Source organism: Athene cunicularia, assembly GCF_003259725.1.
Source record: "Athene cunicularia isolate RWA chromosome 4 unlocalized genomic scaffold, athCun1 chr4_part2, whole genome shotgun sequence".
NCBI classification, from domain to species: domain Eukaryota; kingdom Metazoa; phylum Chordata; class Aves; order Strigiformes; family Strigidae; genus Athene; species Athene cunicularia.
The window spans coordinates 15,177,730-15,199,446 of NW_020799099.1; the positions used below are offsets into that span (position 1 = coordinate 15,177,730).

General features: G+C 39.6%; 1 protein-coding gene across 1 annotated transcript in view; it reads right to left on the reverse strand.

The window, feature by feature from the left end:
* Positions 1–3,420: 3,420 nt before the first annotated feature.
* Positions 3,421–21,717, reverse strand: part of ENPEP (glutamyl aminopeptidase) — a 36,128-nt gene continuing 17,831 nt past the window's right edge. The window contains exons 8-20 of the mRNA XM_026847843.1: positions 18,360–18,425; positions 16,879–16,944; positions 15,500–15,651; positions 11,704–11,783; positions 9,972–10,099; positions 9,796–9,851; positions 8,808–8,958; positions 7,979–8,052; positions 7,773–7,874; positions 7,494–7,664; positions 5,436–5,576; positions 4,542–4,620; positions 3,421–4,303 (exon numbers count right to left, since the gene is read on the reverse strand). Of these exons, the coding sequence (XP_026703644.1) occupies positions 4,154–4,303; positions 4,542–4,620; positions 5,436–5,576; positions 7,494–7,664; positions 7,773–7,874; positions 7,979–8,052; positions 8,808–8,958; positions 9,796–9,851; positions 9,972–10,099; positions 11,704–11,783; positions 15,500–15,651; positions 16,879–16,944; positions 18,360–18,425 (1,416 nt within the window). The 3' untranslated portion in view covers positions 3,421–4,153. The remainder of the gene's footprint in view (positions 4,304–4,541; positions 4,621–5,435; positions 5,577–7,493; positions 7,665–7,772; positions 7,875–7,978; positions 8,053–8,807; positions 8,959–9,795; positions 9,852–9,971; positions 10,100–11,703; positions 11,784–15,499; positions 15,652–16,878; positions 16,945–18,359; positions 18,426–21,717) is intronic.

A 21,717-nucleotide genomic window follows, 5' to 3' on the forward strand; every position in this document is an offset into this window, starting at 1 on the left:
CTGAAGTGCATCTTGGAAAAGTTCAGATATCTGGGCAGTCATATGAACCACTGTAGTACCTGTGAGCTGGAGAACATTTCCTTAGTCTCATATAGCTATATCTTTCTGTACCTGTTTTCCACATACAGGCATACATTCAGCTGCCATAGGTGTGAATGTGAAGTTGGAATACCTTGGGAAAGCAAACACAACCTTGCTTAACTAACTTTCAGAATTGGATAATATAACGCAAGATGAAGTTTGAATCTGCAAGTATGGTATTGCTGCTGCTAGCAGCAGGATAAGGACCTATCCTTCTGACCCTGTTTAGCTACTCTCTCCAGTGCCCATCACAAGCTAGCTCTTCCCTTTCACCTTGAGTCCCAAAAGCTGCTGGAAGATGCCATCACCCAAAATGATAGTAGCTGAGACACGGCACTGGTCATTGTGGGGAGACTGAAGGGATACTTCCTAGTCACGTCCTATTTCAACAGTGAGGCATACCATATGTATATGGTACTTTTTTATTTTTTTTTTTAAATGTCTGCATACTTTGTAGAGATCTTAACTGATGTTTGAGAAACTGACTCAGCTGGGGAGTTGTAGACACTTTGGTATTTGCATTGGTGCTATTCATTTTTTGTTCTGTGCAGTAATACAATGTTTTCAGTTGTTTCTTTACCTGAATCATCAAGATAAAGCATTTTCATGTGCCTATCAGGCTTACAGCCTCCTGGGGCCCACGAGCTCAGGCTCTACAGGACGCACAGCTGTGGCTGATATAAGGATTTGCAGAGCTGGTGTAAGGCAACACTACAGCAGTCACAGGTGGCCCCTCTTTAACTCCACCACATTGCACTTCGATTACTCAAAGTGTTTCTCTACTTCACTGCGTGCAATAGCTTTTGCTGTGGTACAGCAGGAACAGCAGAGCCTCAAAAAGCTGTGTGGATCTAAGGGGCCAGCCGGTTCTGCACTCCCTCACTTGGCTTTATCAGTGGAAATTCCTTCCTTGCTGATCAAATGACCAAGGGAAAATTATCTCTTTTTAAAACAGTTCACATTTCTTTGGATTCAGTTTCAAATTGGCATTCTTAAGCTTATCACAGACCATTTGTAAATGCACTAGTTCCTGACCGAAAGATTTAGCATGTACCAGATTTGTTATCCGTCTAGGACAAACAGTCTGAAAGAGACACATGCCATGCAGTACATTCTCCATGAACCATTTAAAGGTAGCAAGAGCGCTACATAATCTAGAGAACATTATTTAAAATTGACAGAACCTTTACCCTACCATAAAAACAGCCTTCTTCGAGGTCTTCTGGATTTACTTCCATGTTCACCTACCTGCTTAAGATCTGTGTAGAAACCTTTCTGTAAAAAACAAAAGCATCCAAACACTAGTCAACTGTCTCTGTGATCCAGTATGACCGAGGCACAAAATCTGCAAAGGGTCCCATCTTCCTGAATAGAGTGAGAATCAAATGACAGGTGTCAGTTGCTTGGTTCACTATTTAAATCTCCTTCTCTCCTCCATTCACTCAGGGTCATGAGCTCAGTAGTTGTTCAGGCTTGTCCTTGGCTTCTTACTCTCTCTTTGCCTCAGTGGTATTCTCCTGTTGTCTCTCTCTGCTTGACCTTTCTTATTTTTTTCTACTACAGTGATACACAGTGCTACCAATATGTGCCTTGTCTTGAACAGTGTTATGTCTGTGTGGTTTGGATGAAGGCTGCTTTTGCTAAGATTTCCAGCACCATTGAAAATCTCGATTATTTGTTATGTTTTCCTTGATGAAAACCTAATACTGTAGCCAACAACATTGGCTAGCCTGATCCCACTCAGTGGTAGTAGGGGCTACATGTAACAAAGGATAGAAATCTCTTAAAGAAACTACTTAATCTTGTACTATTCCCATAGTACTCATACTTTCCTTTCTAGAACAGATTGTGGGAGAAATGTATGAATAGATAGAGAATTAGTTCTTTCTGCCAAATTTCATTGTCTTCTCTGAAAGGGAAGACAGCTGAGCTATGTGCTTGAACATCACATCAGTTTTGCATTGTTACACATCATGGCCAGATGGAGTTAAAAATTACAATTAAAACATGCAGCACCATCAGTGCACAGAAAACTTTTCTGAGCTGATCATACTATGGTATAGTCACAGTGATAGAGCACACTGATAGTACTACTGTGGTGCTACCAAACCAGTTCGTGACCTCAAAACCAAGAGAGTTGTTTGGCTTCTGCTCCTTCAGTCCACTCATCAAAACTGTAAAATCATGAAGGCAAGTTGGCATGTGTCATACTGAGCAGGCAGCTGCCCAAGAACAGCCTGCTCCCTGTGTGCTGAACTGCTGGTAGTTTGGGTGTGGGCAGCTGCTTCACTTTCACTGTCCTCTGTGTGTGAATCTGAGCAAGAAGGAAAACTGGAAGAAATTGCCTGGCCCTTTGCCACCTCTTTACCTTAAAGAGCAGCCAGTATCTGTAGCAAGTTGTAACCACTCTTAAGTCAAAATCCTGTCATGTTTTGTTTGCAGGAGGCAAATGACTAACATTTTCCTTTGACAGGACAACTGACTTGGTCACCAGATTTGTCTGGGCTTGTTGCAGCTATCTGGGTATCTAGGGAGAGGCTCAGAACTGTACCAGCCCTGAATCTCCTGGAGGAGGGGCGTAAAGGGCTTCTCTGGAGCCCTCTGTGCTGTACCAAGACCCAGAGGCAGGCAGAGCCTGTACCCCAGGATTTCTGTACATTAGATTCTACTCCTCAACATCTCTAGAATTCCCTTTGAATAGCATTGCAGGATGAAGGGAACAGAAGTGGTTTTCCATGCTTCAGTCCTCCCATCCTGCTGCAGTGTTCCCCAACAGCTGAGCCTAATCTTTCCCAGGGCTCCCTACTGTGAGGTGCTCTGTGGTCCTACTCCCAGGACATCCACACAAGGACTGGATCTATCTGGTTCACTTCTCCTGCGCCTTTCCACTCAGGAGACCAAAGAGAAGGCAAGAAGGATGGGGCTGATGCTTACATCTGCTTCCTGTATGGTGCCAGGACACAGCACATGGAAACCTGCAAACTCCAAGGCACTCCAACTCCCAGCTTGGGAGAGGTACTCAGAGCAGCCCTGCTGCCTTCTCCAGCATCATACTGGCAGAAAGATTTGAGAATAAGAGTCATTCTTTTGCTGCCTGTACTTCTGCAGTAGACTGAATAGCAACAGTGGGACTCATCTGCCCCCTCTGCCTGAATTTGCCATTTTTTTTGGTATTTTCTCAGAGGAGATAATAGATTTTCCCCCTTAAAAGTCACTGAAGATATATGTACAGCACAGCTGGGATGCATAACAGCTGTTTTTCTATATGCCAGGCAGTTTTACCACTAGAAAGAGACTGAGATTTTCAGTTAGATTTTAAAATTTTATTTTTCCCTAAGAGACAGTAACTATCATATGTCTTGTTTGCAGTAATGGCTGCCACAAGTTCTTCTTTTGAGAAGATTTAGAAATAAAACAAAAATAACCAAAACAACCCCTACCCCACACTACAGAATCCCAACTAGTAAGATTGAGAAAGAAGCTGATAATATTGATCCCTTGTGTACTGGTAGTTAAACTTCAAAAATCAACGGAGAGGGAATCTTAACTGGTCCTTCTGTAGTATCAGAATGCAAAGCTAAATCCCAAATGTGGAGCTTTTACACCTATAAATATAGGGGATGATTTTCAGACAATGTTAAAATTACTGCTTAATTCCCTTTCGTTCAGGAGAAAGCTCCTATTGAGGTGCACTTGGAAAAGAATCCCTGAGTGTACTAGGTATACTTCTGTGCAAACCAAGAAGTAGATTTTCAGAGTGGTATGCAGGAGTGAGACCAGCTTGATCAGTGATGACCCCAGTTCTGCCATCACTTCTGCCGAGTAATTTTAAGCATTTGTCCTGTTTGTTCAGGCAAATTAATCTCAAAATATAAATCTATTCCTGCACACAAGTGCTTGCAGGATCTGGGATCAGCAACTACACAAACATTGCTCTGACAGTGGTCTCCTGAGCGTAGAAAAAGTATTAGGTCTTGGTCCTCTAAGGTACCTAGGTGAGAAATCCACATTGTTAAATATCTCTGAGGTTCTGAGTGCCCAGAGTGAGTGCCTGGTATTTTTAGCAAAGACCTTAAGGGCCTGTCTGTGCTTCTATCCACATTCGTATTTCCTCCTTGTTTACTTTTAGCCATTCAATGTTGTTCTTCACCTGCTCAATTGACTGACTCCTGGGCAATTCTCCTGCCCCAGCATTAGGATATTTCTCAAAGAAATTTTCCATCTGGAAAAGAGAGAAAAAAGAGTGGACATGAAGGAAATAACGCTGCTTTTTACAGGTACCTGGTCAAGGGCAGTATTTGCAGGGAGAGATATTTAAGCTCAAGCTAGTAACGCTGGTATTGATTTTTTTTCAGTAACTCATACTGCTTTACACATTTAGAGTCTTAAAGGTCAAGTTTCCTGGCCAGTAGATTGTTAAATATATTGACTTAGAACCAAGAGAAGTGCTGTCACCATACCTGCCAAAGCTGGAGCTCAGTGTTGAAGTTTTGGGTAATAGTTACTATTCGTCCAAGGTTTCTGTCATTGATAGTGAATCTAGAAAAACAATTTAATAAATGATGTTTGACGCAAAACTGTTAGAAAAGGCACAGGTAGTTATCTGAAGCTTGAACTTCTAACTGTGCTACAATAAAATAGATGCACTCAGATTTCAGCACTTTTGGAAATACTTGAAAAATAGTACTCCTATGCAGTATCTGTGCTGTTCTCAAATACATTTACTAATGGAGTGATCTCTTCTGGTGAATTTTTTTTTTTTTTTTTTTAGTTAATGACATTGTCTTATGCTGGAAATTAGGTATATTGCTGCTCAGCAATACAAATGCTGTCCAGTTCAGAGCTCTAGGCTTGTGGGTGTGCTTTGCTTTTGTGCCCTCACCAAGCACTTAGAAAGGAGAAGGATAGAAGTCACTCAAATAGGGAGGAGAAAAGCTAAAAAGTTCGCTGTTGCTTCCACTGCTTGTCTGTTATGTCTGCTGCTTGCTGTTACCACTAGAAGGAATTAAAAAAAAATTCTGTCAGCTCTCTTCTTGTTATGAAATAAATAGAGTGGAGACATGACTGACTAATTTCCATGCAATAACTAGATTTCTATGGCCTTGGTAGAACTTTCTATGCTTTTTAATCACTATTTATTGGTAGTGATCATTTAGGGAAAGAATGATTTTCAAGTTAGAAGCAAAGCAGTTTTTCACAGCAGATGGATATGATTGTCTTGAATACGCTTCCAGTTTTCATTATGCAAAGGCCAGTGATTATAGCTGTATAGTGAAAATCTAGAAAAGCATGGCATATAACAAGATATACAGATGGGTGTAAACCTAAAGTTTCCAATGAGTTCAGTAGTGTACCTGTCAACTAAGTACTGCCAGTTAAGTCGTATCCAGTCCCAGGCCATTGTTTTCCCATAAGTGTTATACGAGATGTATCTCAGGACTGTGAACACATCTTGGCTTTTGATGAGGCTGGTGTTGTAAATATATTTCAGATACCTAAGGGAAATACCATAAGAATCAATAAAAGCCTTTCATGAAAGGCAATGGAAAGCAAATAAGTTAATATTTTCAATGTAGACTTAACTGATGATGATGAGAAATAATGCAATGCTAATGTCTATATTTCTCAAGTATTTGCTACCACAGCCTACAGCCCATTTCCAAACAGGACTATTACTTTTGTATACAACATTTTAAAGGTGAAGTACACTGACGTAAAACGTAAGTATTTGTTGATAATTGTGTCAAGAGATAATTGTATTGAAAGAAATCAAGCAGTTAGGCATCTCTTTAAAAAGTAAGTAGGGTTTATGTCTCTAAGTTACTTGAAAATAGCCAAAGCCCATTATTATTCCTATTTTTTAACCAAGTAGTGAAAACAAGATTGGATCAGTCAGTAGTCCAGTCTGTCTGGGTAGCCAAGTACCAAAAAAGTAGTATTCCAGGCTATAGCGACTTTTTTTAGGGACCATGAATACACATGGAGGTGGCTTGCTCACACTGAAATCTTTGCTGTTCTGAAACTCTTATCCACACAAAATTGAAATTCATTTGGGCATAGCATGCCTGCAAGTGCTGCAATTATACTTCAGTTACATCATGAATGCTTTGACTGACAGTGTGGAGGGATCCCTCAGCACACACATTTTCAGGGAGATGAGTAGTGTGGTCACGGCTTCACAGCAGCTGCTGCAGAAGAACAGCGTTAAACTGAGGTTAAGGATTGTCTTCTTTTTTCCTATATGTAAGGGACAATTTTCTCAATCTGCTCTTTTCTCCTTCCTTGTTATTTTAATAGTAAATTAAGAGACAAGTTCTCCCTGCTTTAGGGGGAATTATTTTATTTTCTGAAATTATAGGCTGATCTCGTTAAATAATTCATGTCTTAATCATGTCAGTGATTAGTTATTGAATGGTTTTAGATTATGGCTGTTGTGGTCACAAGAATTTAGGAATACAGTTGCCTCCTACAACTATTTCAATTACTTTCTTATTTACTCATCCGGAACCTCCTATAATTCCTTGTTTCATCTTGTTTAAACTTGGAACTCTTCCAGGAAGAGACTGCTCCATCTTATGATCTCTAGATAGGGCTCCAACAAAGTGGTGAATGGCCCTGATGAAGATGTTTGCATCTGTGCTACATGATACATCTACATGCAATGTTATCAGGTAAGCTTAAAGCAGCTGGTGTGTCTACACAGAGCAGCAGCCCAGGGAGATGCTCACCCAGTCTGACATCTGGGCCAGCCTGGGGCAGTATCCAGACTCCTCATCACTGCCATGGATGCATGAATAGATCATTTCTGGTTCTAGCTCAAGTACCTCTGTACAGCACTTCAGGGAGCATTGTGACTTCACACAGATGCCTTCATAGGACTGTTAGTAGCAATTGCTCAAGGTTGTTTGCCTAATTTTGGCTACTTAGAAGGTAGACATCTATCTAAGCAAACTCCCTCTGTAGCCATTGGAGGGTGACTGGCAACACCCAAAAGCAATTCTTCCCATTGATTTTAAGTCCCTTTCCTGGTCTGGAATAAACAGCACACTGGAGGTTCTGCCTCCCTTCAGTGATTGTAGAAGAAACATAGACGACTAATTTTCTCCTGATGCTTAACTATTAGGCAGCTCAAATTACCCAGGGTGAAGGCACTGTTGGAAGAGATGAAGGCTGTTGATTGTGTGCAATCACTACCATGTGTTCAGTATCTTTCCACTAAAGGAGCAAGGTTTTTTTTCTACTATAGTGCAATCTCAGAGGGGGATGTTAGATAACTGGTCTTGAAAATGTGTTGCATTCCTCATGCTGTATCCTGACAAAAATGACAGGACAGGAGAGAGGACAGGGGAATGAGCAAATGGTGACCAGTTGCTTTTGTAGGGAAAAAAAAATTCTTTGTGTGTTTAAATCACCTGTCCAAAAGGGTGGTGTTCTTCACCGATGCCAGGCCATACAGCAGCTTTTCTTTTTCTTGTGCTAATGAGGTTTCTTGGTATTTCTTGAACATGTAAGTCCATGATGACTCATTGCCTGAGTTCTGCATCCCATAGCGATATACTAGGAGTCGGAGATTTGCAGGAATACTAAAATAAAGAAAGAGTACGGGAATATTCTTCCCACTTTCTGCTTGAGATTTGTGACCAAGTCACATGCTGTGTTCTTTACTAGCCACAAAAACCATGAGTACTCACATTTTTCCTTGTAACCATTGCTCAAATAGTTGAGAAGCATTGTTCAAAGATTCTGTGTCATCCATACTGCAGGCAAAGTCTAGAACAGATGCACGAAGAAGCCTTTAAAAGAGAGAGAGAGAGAGATAGATACTTTTCTACTGCTCAGCATTCTTTGAATCCATCAGTAATATGAGAAGGAAAAAAAAAAAAAAAGATTGCTCAACCTCTCCAAATGGCCTCCAGAATCATTCCAGTTCAGCTGATCCACAATGGGTTTTACCTGGTAGCGAAAATATTCCTGAGGTAGAAAAAGGGGGTTGGTTACTTGTGTAGATTTCTTTAAATAATGTATTTGTGTTCATAGTTTATTCTTCTTTGATTTTCTTAGAACTATCATCTCTTAAACAGAAAGTAACACAAAACACACACACGCATAAACTCTCCAGATCACCCCAGCATGCCAAATCTGAATGCTTGCAGTACTGATGTGCAGGTAGGACAAAAGCAACCTGCTTCTCTCCAGCCTTGTCTGTGCTCCCTAATGATGGTTGGGGTACAGCAAGGACACACTGCCACAACTGTTTTCCAGAGATAATGCTGAGTTCAGGACATACTTATTTTGGTGACCCTTAAATTGTGTTCAGTATGTTAGGTCAACTACAAACCTGCTCACTGCCACACTGAGACATAGCCATCCTTTGTGCTGAGGACGGGTGTCAGAGATTTTGCTGCCCTATACATACTTCTTTAATGGATGCAGGACAGCCTTGACTAACAAATGTCTGTACTGTGACTTATGGTGATGGATTATAAGAATAATTAGGCATAATTTCTTTCCTCCAAGTGCATAGTCCTGAACTGAGAGTCCAGGCAACTCAGAGATCAGTACTAAGCAGTTTTCAGTACTTTTTTTAAGAGTACAGTAGCAGAAGGTAAATCCTGATAGCTCAGTAACATTGAAAATCACTTGAACTTCAAGATTATTGGTGTTACAGATCCTGAACTGTCAGATTCAGTGCTCCCATGCAGGAATGTGTTTTTTCACTTCATCACCTGAAACCGGGGATAAAGATTTGTATCATCTTCAAGCATGTTTGCGAGGTAAGTTACAGATGATATAACTCTATGCCAAGGTAAATAGTCTGTTTCATTTTTTAGGTATTTTGTGAGCTCCAGGGGAACAGAGTAATTCACGAGTCCAGGTCTGTGGAAGGAAAAAAACATAACTTCTGTTATTTTAAAGATTTTGAAGAACTTGCTTCTTTAAAGTTATTAAAACACTATTTATTTTAGAAGGTCTGAAATAATAAATTTTGTGAGGGTGAAAATAGTCTGGAATGTAACTTGGGAGGTGTTTTCCAAAGAGACCATGGAGGATAGGATCACTGTTGATCAATGCCTAGCTGCAGGAGCTCTCACTGCCATGAGGAGGCTGCTCGCTTTGTGCAGCAGCCCAGTGTGCCCAGAAGTGGGTAGCCCTCAACGGACTACATTAACTCCTGTCACACAAAAAGGATTTGTTAACTCTGGAGACATCCTGAAAGGCTGAGGAGATTCATTCTTACAGGCTGACACAGAAGGTCACCTAAAGTTTATCTGTGTCAGCATGGCTGAGTACAAGAGCTAGAAGTTTCCAAGTGAGTTTCTAAGCAAGATAGCTGAGGTGGTAACTTCCTAATGCCATTCTGTGCATTGTAGACATGCCTCTGCTCTTCTGGACACCTAACTTTTTCTGGAGTGCTTCTATTATTGTTACTCATATGGTAAAACCACCCCTTTCTAAGACCTGTGCAACTAAAGACCTCTTTTTTTTTCTGTCACTGAACTGAAGGGGAGCATTTCTCTTGACTGCATTGGTACTGCAAGTTGCCAGTGCATACTTGAATTTGCCCTTTTGGAGGATAACATGAGCCAATAAACAATTAAGACTTGTAACACATTCAGAAATTTCCTTTCAACCACCTGAGTTGAGTTAATTCTAATTAATAGGCAATGGAAACTGAAAAACTAGTGTTGAGATCTCTGCAGAGAATTAGTGTACCTTGCTAAAGAAAAGGCATCATCCAAAATCCCTGCACGGTCAGCAGCTGAAAAATCCTGTGTGAAAAGAGAATAAGAGTGATTAAAAATATATAGATTATTTGCAGAAAAAAAAAAAAAAGCCTCTGAAGACCTCCATAAGAGACCCACAAGACTGGTTAATGTTATGACACTCACTTTATGGTTGCTGACCAGAAGAGTGCTTAACCTGGCCCAGTTTTGACTATCATAATTCACCCGATAGAATCCAATGTGGTCTGGATTAATGTTCACAAAACTATTAGGAGGCAATGCTATTGTAATTCCTGCAAAACAAACAAACAGTGATTGGTTTGTGCATTTTATAAGACACAGAACTCACTGGAGATTCCTTGACTCCAAAAGGAATATTTGGTTTTAATTTTATTAACCTTAATTTTATTAATTTATTTTTTAAATGTCTGTGAGTAAAGTTGAGTTATTATAGACTCCAATGAATGCCAGCACTTGTCTTAGAATAGTGAATTGTGGTAATTACTTGGGGCAGCTAGTTTGTTAAATTTAAAATGGAGATCACTGTGATTAGAATGAGGATGGTGAAAATTAGTGTAATTGTAAAAAGTAAAAATTGCAAAGAAACAGTTTTTGCAAATATCTCTTTTAACAGGTTTTTCACCCTTGTGATTACTATTTTATCCTCTGTTTGTTTCATTTTTCAGTTTATTTCAACAAATTTTTAAAAGTTTTTCTTCCTTGTACACTTCTCGATTCAGTTTTTGTAGCTATACATAAAGGAATTACCAAATAGTCTGAGACTTCAATCAAGCACTCATATTTAAGGAATTTCCCATTTAAAATGAATCCTTGACAAATGTTTCTCAGAAGCTTGGCCTAGTCCTGTTGGTGCTGCTAGTTAAAAGTTTTCCTATTGCCTCTTTGAAGAAGTGGTTTGAGGGTGGCTGGAGTTAAAAGCACTTTTTTGTTTGGATGACCCATACAAGTTATTTCAAAGGGCATTTTTTTCCCTGTAGTTGCTGTGGCCCTACTAAGCAAGATTTTTACAGATGTAGAAGTAAGTATCTAATAATGCCGTTTCAGGCTCCGTCAAGTTAGTATCCACTTGCAGCCTACCATAATGTCATGTGGAAGTCAGAGAAGGAAAATTTTATTGTGTTTATCTCTGATTTGTATCATGACACAAGACTTCTGTTTGCTTTTGAATGGATACTAAAAGAAACCAGGTTAAAACTAGAAAAAGCAGAACAAAAGATAAATTACATTTTAAACAGGTAACATTCAGACAAGTACAACAAGAGAAGAGCTGATTGTGATATTTCTGAAATTCCAATGTGTGATTAAATATAAAAAATAAAAAAATCTGTAATTTTTTCTTATTTTTCCCCATTTTTGACCATTAGAGTTGTAGAATGAGAATTCAGATTTTACTGTGCAATAGACCACTGATCAAAAATATCCATTTAGGCATTTCCCCATTTCTGAAATAAACATTAGAAAACATGTTTAATCATTTGTAGTTCTTTAACTGAACTCAAATTGTCAGTTTATCATACCACACATGTGTTCATCAGCCTCCCACTTCACCTCTTCTCTTGGACTTGACAAAGGGCATATCTGGCTCCCACTGATTTTAGTATATTACAATTAAGAGTATGCTTAGATGCTTCCTTGAATAAGACTGGATTCAAATACATGCTTAAGCACTTTACTGAATTGACCCTAAATTGATATAATGGTGTATAGGGGAAATAATAATCTTATTGCAGACTGCTAACTTTAGCCCAAATAATCTGTGTGCTGATGCCCAGATCTGAGAACTGAAAAGCATGAAAGTTAATTCTGTAATTCATTTATTGTTGACATTGAAAAGCTTTATCCATTCACTACTCTTAAAAGAGAAAGCGAAGTTTACCTTCAGAATCTGACATATTGTAGAAAGTATAATTTATTGAATTCCCAAGTCTCCATTTCACTGGTATATTCCATCTGTAACTGAAATTATTTAAAGAGAAAGAGAATCAAATAATATTTGAAACCAAATGCTAACAATAAAACTCCAGTGTATCTTTTGTTTTACAAAGCAAACCTTGTGTTTATGTACATACACATTTACCAAATATCCCTTGTAACAAAGCACAGCATTGTACCAATAGCTGTTCTTTACTTTGTGAAGATGTTTCTGTGCTATGATACTCTATTCAGGCAACAAAATATCAGATACTGATGTGGTACGACTGGGGCAGTTATATTCCCTGAAAAGCAAATTAAAAGCATGAAATGTATGAGCATGTTCATGCTCTAGAGATGGTGAATAGCAGTAGCTTGTCTTAATACTTTGTATTTATCAATAGTTCTCAAAATGCATCTGGTGGACCTAACAAGGGAATAGAGTAAGATTTTGTCCAGTGTCTGATGTTGATGTATTCGCTGAGTTGATACAGTATCGTGATAATCATGTGCCTAAAGTTAAGCCTGAAAGATGCACAATTTATTTGATTTTTTTTTTCTTTTCTTTTCTTTTTTTTTAAATCAGTGGAACTGCTAGAGCCATGTACTTCTGAATGTAGTCGTCACATCTTGGTTACTTGGTTTACTTGGAGAAGTTAATAATTACACATAATCATTCATGACTGAATTTCCATTGTGCTATTCGGTGTAGCTTAATACCACAGCTCTGGAACATGCAGCCCTGATAAACAGTATCTTCATGTCAGATAATAATCTAAGCAGGGTACAAAGAAATGAATTTAGTAAAAGATGGTTATATGTGGATGGTTGGTGTCAGCATTAATGTTGATGTGTCTAGGGCTTTGTGCAGACACTGATTAATCTTTGCAATGCTGACTTGAAATAAGTGGTTTAAGTATCATGAAACCATTTTTAAAGATGGGAAAACTGAAAGAGCTTAAGCAACCACTGTGATAAAGTCAGTAGGACCTGTCGCCTTTTCCAGCCTATTCTCCAAGATAACCCTAATTCCTCTATTATAAAGCACTAGGAGCTAAACATGACCTTACCTCTTGCTCCTCAATTCCTTGAATACATTCAGTGGGTAGGTGCAGGCTCCTCAGACCAGGGCATGCTCAGGGCAAGGCTGAGACATTTGGGCTGGAAGGGAGCCATGGCACAGTCTGACCAGGACCATGACTATGCAGTCTGGGAAGGATGGCAGAGCATGCTGTGAGCGTACCTGCTCAACCACCTGCATAGGGCTTCTAAAATTATTAAGCTGTTTTGAGCAGTCAACTGCTATTCCATGTAAGCATATTTCAGTCCATCCCAGGGACATTTTCATCTTTCATCTTGAACCTTCAGGTGACAAGTGCTACAGGAAAACCAGAGTCATCTTTACAACCCTGGATTAAGTGAATGGTCATTAACTTCCATAAAACACCAAAATGAAGGCTATGCTGTCTCCTGCTGCCTCCAAGGAAGAAAGAATGGCTATTGTTATCTGCTAAACAAAAATATCTTATTTGTGGAGATTTATAGACTTCTAGATTTTACTGGTTCTCTTATGGAGTGTACTGCCATGGAAATTGGAAAGGTTATTTTTTACCCAGAAGCCCCAGTATAGTGTTTCTCCAAGAGAAAGACCATAAAATACTTTTTTTGTTTGTTTGTTTTAAATCCCAAACCTATTTTTGTAAATGTATTTAATGAGGGAGATTTTATTTAGTTTCTTTATATGTTCCTGAGATTACATACATAAATACTTTTCCTAAGCATAAGATACAATAGCTGTGTCCTGTTAACTGTGCACTGAGGACGTGTTCCTTGACATGCTATGCTGTAGCTACATATTTGCCCAGCAGCAGTATTTTAAGAGCATAGGTTTTTGAAATTCCATTTCTTTTGAGTGCCAGCATGCAGGAAAGGACTCTTTCAAGCCAAACAAGCTTGAAACAAGCAGGCAGCTCAGGAAACTATCCCTGCAGAGTTCAGAGAATAAAGCATGCACAAGACTGGAGTTTTCACTGCTTAAATCAAAACCCTGCACCCAGACGTGAAATATGCCAGTCCCATCTTGGGTAGGATCTCTTTAGGACCTTCCTCATCCCCATCTGCAAGGGTTGAAGGAGGAGTGGATTGGCTTTTAGGCAAGGGAAAAGTATCTGTCCCAGGATAGATAATATCAGCATTATAGTATATATTACTACATTTTATTTTTAAGTAATTTATAAAAACATACTCAGAAACAAACTTCCCTCTCGCTTTTGGAATAGCAGGGGCAGTGCACAGCTCAGCTTCTTGACAGGTTAAGGTTGGAACAGTGATGGGATTTCTACTCAAGAAATGACAAATGGCAATGTCCTGTAACTCTTGAAGTGAAACAAATGTAGGATTCCCAAGACTGCTACTTCAGAGAATGGTGCAATAAGTAAAAATTTTTAATACAGAGAAGTATTTTTGCCTGACAAGTCTGTAACACCAGCCTTCAGATGGCACAGTGCTGTAGTTTGCAGCTAGAGTTGCAGCTAGAGTTCAAAAGCCTGCAAACGTTTCTGCTTATGTTGAGAGAAATACAACATTGCAAACACAGTTAATTACCTCTTCCCAGCTCTTTTGATAGGTATCCAAAACTGTCAATACCATGGGCCTTCTCATTCCTCAAGTTTTTTCTTTGTAATCAGAAAGAAATAAAGTGGCCACAATTGTTTCTTAATTTTCTACTTGTTCTTGCTCTTTGTATCAAAACAACTAGTAGAAGCTAATAGCAAATTGCATTTGGGTAGATTTACTTCTGGTTCACATAGGCAAGTTTTACTGGTTTAGTTGATTGGACTAATTCAAGGAACAAAATCTTCCTAATATGGGTTAATTTTAATCTCTTTCACTTAAATGTTAGCAAGTTGTATTGCCTCAAAATTGGGGCTGGCTAAGAGTGTACACAATGCCAGCTCTGAACAGTTATCCAACTGGTTAATAACATGGTCCAGCTGAGCCATTTTTCTGTGCAGGTCCACCAACCCACAGGTAAGGTTCATCTTCCCTCAGGTTAGTCATCTATTAATTAACAAATATGTTTCTATACAGTATTACACCTGTCTTGAATAGGGTAGGATGACTGCAGCTGTCTGGCTGGCCACATAAGAGCTCAAGTTGACTAACTTTGACTAGATTGCTACCTTTTAGATGGGTAAAATTAGACAATACCATCCTGAGTTAAATACAAAAAAAACAGCTCTTGATGAGGATTAACATTAATACATGACTATTTCACAGTAATTCATGCTTTTAAGACACGTAGAGAAGACCCTGTATTGTATGTGAAGACCCTGTGATGTATTATAGATCCTATACCATACAGGAAAAGAAATAAATTATGGTGGTATAAAGTACTTGGATCGTGGTAACTGATTTCTGGACAATTTTATGGCAGTTTTCCTTAATCAGGCAGACTATAATTTGCAGTGATTCAACAGATGACTTGCAATCATTTGAGCTGTGTGTGAAAATAAGATATTCTGAGAGAATCTGTCCAATTTTACTCTGCTGTGTTTGAGAAAGAAACCCTGAGACAAAGGGCTTATGCTGTCCTAAACTTGAAATATTTGTATCTAACTTCCTCCTGGTTTCTTTTCATAAAAAATGCTGAAAGTTTAGCAAGAATGAGTATAACCACTGCCTACATGTATGTCAGTTGGAGAGAGTATCTGTACAGTATTTCTACCTGTTTTGGATAAACATTTACAGCAGGAACTTACCCAAGATCAGAAGGAGGATGAGAAGCATTTGCACTGGGATCCAAGAGAAAACGTTTCTGTGTGAATACTGAATTACCTCCCATCTCCAAAACAGGGTAGCCCATCTGCCTAGTCCATGTGTCCATTACTTCCTTCACAGGTTTGTTACTTGCCTATGAATGGTGGGAGAAGGTTGCCGTAAAAAAGCAAATTCAGAACAAAGAATTAAAAAAAAAAATCTCTGATACTGAGAGAAAGAAGAGCAGAAAGGGACAGAGGAAAGAGCATGTTCAGTACAAAAAATATTCCATTAAAACCTTTTATGGTGCCTGTCACTGAAAGAAGGAGTGAGATGGAAACTTGAACGTAGATAGAAGAAATGAGAAGTATGTGGTCAGGAGTCTGGCCAATAACATGGACAAGAAATACTGAGGAACCTTTGAGGCCCCTTGCATGCTCTAAGATCTCTCCATTTTCTATGAGGAAATAATTGAACAGGACAGAAAGAGACTTCAAAGCCAGAAGTCTCCTTGCAGTATGCTCTGTTTTGAATGTGAAAGAGGAGCCAGTATTAACCACCAGCAGCTGCACTAATGTAAATTTTGATCCACTGCAGACCATGAGCTTCTGTCCTAGAGACTGAAGATAAAGCTGTGATTGCCTCCCCAGGATGCCATCTGTGAGGAAAGGGAGCTAGGGTCACTGTTTCCATCTTCCAACAAGGTAGATGATGTGAAGATGCAGAGCACCAGAGAGCGAGAAGTCCTGCTGGGCAGGAAGAAGTCTGGGACTAAGGAGAAGATGGGAACTTTGGGCTGTGTGAGTGTCCACAGTGGTGGAAGAAAAGGAAATACCATCAGGGAAAGTACCTGGTAGTATGCAGATGGGCTTTTGGAGGTAATGAGATAGATGGAAAGATGGAAAGAAACAGGAAAGATTAGAAAATGGTGGCACAGAGAATGACCCAACTGTGACTCAGAAGCTAGAGATGGACATAAACACCAAAATTACTTGGGAATGGAAACTGTTGAGACCTTTCGAACAGCTGAATCTGGTTAGAGAAAAGGGAGAGTATGGGGTGCGTGTGTATGGTGGATGAGGGGTGTTTTCACCCATGAAACAAGTTTGAGTTGTGAGAGGAATGTTTCAGTAGCAGGTCATTTGTTAGCAAGGCCTCATTTCTTGTTTCTTATTCCACTCCCACAGTCTTATGCCAAAAAATGAAGAAATAATATATATTTGCTAGAAATAAGATGCATTGGAATATACTGAGAGGCTTCCTAGTTTATGATGTCTTACTGACAGAAGAGCTGCAGAATATAAAAAGTTTGGGAAACTGAAATCACTGGGTGAAACATAAAACATTTATTAGCAAGTGTTTGGGTGGCTGCAAAACATACCTCTTCCAGAGCTTCCCAAAATTGTTGTGTCTTGGCATTCTGGAAATGGTGTTTCTTCAAATATGCCTAGAGAGAGAAGAGTGTGAAAATACTACCAGGTCTTTCTTCTTTGCCTATGAAAACAGTACACATATTCAATTGTACAGAGATACAGAGAGTACAGATCAGTTGTGCATAGCATCTATCCATGGGCAGTAGTATTGTGGGTAATAGGTTAAATGGATGAGTCTTCAGCTGGTGAAGTTGCTTTGCTTTCTAAAGCATCCTGTAATGCTAAAAGTCAGAATATTCCAGTGTGACTTGCTAGTATGAAATTAATTTGTATCTGAAGAGTTCTTTGTTTTTTGTTTTTTTTTTTGAATGGACACCAGCATAACATGTTGCAAATTTCTGTCTAATGTAAGAGGTCGTTTAGAAGGAGGAAGCTATTTCAGAAGATTTCATTCACTGATTGTGGACTCAGAAGGGAGGTAGGAAAGTCCAGTTACCTCTAAGTGGTGATCAAAATGACTATTACAAGGAATAAATGCATTCAGCTAAGTGTTTGCAACTCCTAAACACTATTCCTGTCCTGTGTCTCACCTGGCTGCTTAGCGAGTGCTTTCCTACCCTGTTATCTGGATCCTGGTGATGTTTAGTCAGTAGATGGTGCTGTTTGTTTCACTGTTAGGCACAGCTCCCTACTTTAATGTTCTTGAAGGCTCTGAGTAGAGGGAAAGTATTAATTAGTCTCTTGCGGACAAGGTGTCTGTATTTTCCCATCTTGTGGAACTGTCCTGATTGAATATATGAAAGGAAAAATAAAGAAATACACAACTGGCTTGTAGCAGCCCATAAACGTGCTCTCCAGGAGGGAGGGAGGTAAGAACAAATGTGGTAAACCTCTGCTGTAACTTCAGAGATGTCAGTTCAGATGACAGATAACCTTCCTCTTTCTGGGAGAGCTCCTTTCTTCCATTTTTTCTTTCCATGATTTTGTAGCACCACGTTTTTTCCTCCTCAAGAAAGAACTATGAAGTGTGCAATATCTCCATTTTCTACTTGCTCCCTGTTACTTCAGCTCTCTAGGGCTGGGTGCCCCTGCATCAGGGCACAGATGAACTTATGCCTGTGAGAGTGTCCCTGCATAGCGGGCTTGGATGGGTTGGAAGATCATGAGTGTATGAAGCCGCAGACATACTTTACAGCTGAATGAGCGTATCCTAACTGATAGCAGTGGGGTGGAGGAGGTTTCTCCACTAAAAGCCGTCATGAATTTAGGTCCTTACTGGCAGACTATCAAATCTTAATGCAGTTCACATTCCTGCTTGTGTGGGAGCACAGAACTTCTTCCCCTTGACATTGTCCACTCAGTACTGAAATGCATTAAATACTTTTGCTACTAATACCAAGATCTCTGACATTCACTTTTTGAATAATGCCTTTGCTACTGTCACATGAGGATGGGCTGCATTTCTGGCATGTTTTGGTGCCACTCTTACCTGACAGCCTTTTTTGAAGAGTTCTGGTGTAATCCAGTCTCGAAGCATTCTGAGGATTGATGCACCCTGAGGACAAAGGGAAAGGGTAGAAAGTCATTCCACGCTGCTCTAACACTGAGTTTCTGTTCATCCAAAAAGCCACGTGTGAATGAATATTTTGTAAAGCAAAAATAGAAACTATCCAGCTGACTAAGGAAGTGTTTTTTCTGATTCCTTCATGGCATGGCATGCCTGCCTGCCTGAGCTTAATTCTGGAATGTGAGAGCTGGTCTTTAGCTGTGATCAGATGCCTGTTTCCAAGTGCCAGCAGAAGGGCTTCCGAGCCCTGTTGCTGGGAGTTTCTGTGCTGCCACTCTACCAGTCTGTGTGAGCAGGGCTCCCTGTTTCATTTTGAACAGGAGAGGGAGGAGGGCAGCTGGGGAACCAGCTCTGTCCATCAGCACAGCCTGAGAGAGGAAGTGACTTTGGCTGAATGCCCAACAGGTAGGGAACTCCAGAAATGCTGCAAGTCTGGGGCTTTACATGTTGGGGATGGCATCTCAGGATTCAGAATGAGCTTTGTTGAGGATTGTTGTAAGAGCTTTGGCCTCTGAAGCAGAGTAGAATTGGGATCAGAGAAGTTACTTGGGTGTCACAGAAAAAAACCCAATTAGGACCATGGAAGAAGAAAGAAACAAAGGGAAAACAGTATTGGGAAGTAGAAGAATCATGTGGAACACAGAACAGAGTGGGCACAAAATGATGAAAAACAAAAGCAGTGCAAACCCAATCTAAATCTCAAAATACAATTTTAGGATTAGCATGTTTTCATTTTCTGAACTAAATCAAAGGGCAGCTGAGAGCCTAATGCTATGAATGGTTTAAAAATCCAGTTGTCCTATGAAAACAAGAATGTTATCTGAATTCTCTGTAAATCCTGTCTCCCCTATTTATGTGTCTGAGAATAACAACTTGACTGCACGACGCACGACAGAGGGACTGTTTGAACAGATATGCCTCAAACTGATTTCCAGGCTATTGTGGCAGAGTCAAGGTGGCCCGCAGCTGACTCTTTTCTGATACAGTAATTTAATGTGTTTGCCATGAAATATGTCCAAAAATGATTCAGTAAAATTTAGAACAGATATCTATTGGTGGTAATTATAATGCTGCTTATGATTAATGGTGATCATAAGGCCATGTGTATGCACTAGGCTACCTCAGTTCCTCAGCTTGGACTATCAGCCACTTCTTATCTGATACCACCTCTCATAGACAGTACCCTCCCATTTATATTAAAAGTCCAAATAGAAATATGCACTTGTGCATGCACTTGGGAACAGTGGAGATTTCTTTTGCTTTAAATTGCAATGTATAGTTAGCCCCTTGCGTCTTCTACCACTGCGTTTCAGTCTCTTCCCACTACTCTTGTCATTTCTCTACAGGCCATGATGGAGTGCATTTGAGAAAAACTCATCCTAGCAAAATCACTGGTTATAGAAACTCCAGTGTTTTAATAACTCTTCTTTTTTTTTTCAACTACTTGGGGAGTTTCAGGAAAGTGACCTTGATTTGAATAGCTGACCTTGTCTGGTGAGGATGGGGGAGGAAGGAAGTTTTTTATCAACACCTCCATATTTTCTCCTAGAAAGTTGTAGTAATTGCCAAGTATATGACAAGATTGTATGTAGCAGATATATGGAATTTTTAATCCTAAACGTCTTTAGCTGGGAGGTTCTAAAGATGTGGGGGTTCCAAGAGCAAATTTCTAGCAGAACTTAACAAGTATCTGTTTTCTGAACAGGTAATCGATGTTTGAACTTGAAAGATGAAAAAAATCTCATTGTTATTTTAATAGATTCTTTCAAGCTAAGAGAGAGGATTAAACTGGAAATGGGGTGAGATGCAATTAATTCTTAAGAGCAGATTTTAAAAGTTGTATACATTAATTGTATAGTCACCAACTCTAGTACAGCTTTCCTAGGCACATAATGCCCTACTGATCATACAGCAGCTAGTGGCTCCCTTACAGAACACACCACAATGATTCCACAGACCCTTACGCAATTCATTAGAATTTTAGAACTGCATAAACCTTGTAATTTCTCTGGTAAAACTAGCAGAGAGCATTCCAAATGATGCTTTATTTGTTTAGTGATGAATATTATCATGAGGAGATTGTTTTTATAAGAAAAATGCAAAAGACAGGCCAAAATGAAGTAAAAAAGGAACAAGTTAATTTTGTCACGCATTTATGTATAAATACCAATAGTAATTTGAGCTAAATCTACACGAAGACTTTCTCATTCAAGCCAAATTATATCCTAAGCCAAATTATATCCCAGGCAGACTGTTCCCAAACAATGCACAAGTCCTCAAGTGTTTTTGCTTAAAAAAAATGAGTTCATGTAGCAATTATCTAGGCACAAATAGATGAGTAAAAGCTAGGATTTTTTTTCTCCATTGTTTTTTCAGACCATGCAAAAGTATGTCTCTTGCTTATCTGGCCACTAAAATACATTTTGGTCCAGAGTATTTGATTTAACTGTACGTTTCTTGACTTTTGTTAGTTTGATTTAAGAACAGTGTTACACAATGTAGGTTTTCACATGGTTTATGATTTGACTGTGAGGCATTTATGATGCAATAAATACTGGTCATATTGTTGGATACAGGATTTAAAAATTGAAAACAGAAAACTGATGGAAGTGGAGGATCAAGTCTAGCTAATAAAAATAATATCTATGGCTACAGACTAGCACAGCTAAAGCTAAAGTCAATGCAATACATACTTTATGTTTAGCTGGTAATGGGAGCTTGGAGGGAAAGCAACAAGTAGGATTTAATAGTGGTGGATTTTGTGTGTTCAGTGGAAACTTGTCATGGCATCAGATAGGAAACACTGACAGAATCATACAAGAAACTGTCAACAAAAAAGGTGTATCAGGGTCAGAAGCAACATCATGGGAGATGGCTGGTTGAGGAGAGAGTGAGATGAATCCTCACAGAGCTCCTCCTGTGCTTCTTCAGACTTGTCTCTTAATGCCCCGAAAAAAATAACTAGAAGCAACAGTGTAGGGTGTTTGAGTCAAGGGACTCCCTGTTTAGATACCAGGGAGCCTGTGGGAGACCTGCTTTGTTCCATGTCTAAGGACTGTTTAGGGACAAAATGTCTTTGGCTATAACTGTTATGGAGGGAGATGAGCCAGCTTCAGCCTGCTAGCCTGGATCCTGCTGCCCACAGCAAAGTGGTGACCCTCAGCTTGGCTGCTAGCCTCTCTAATGCTCTGGACCTCAAAGCACTTTTCCGCAAGTGCTGAGCTCCTCGCTGCTGCCCCACACAGCTAGTACTACCAAAGGCCATGGGCTGAAGGAGGGC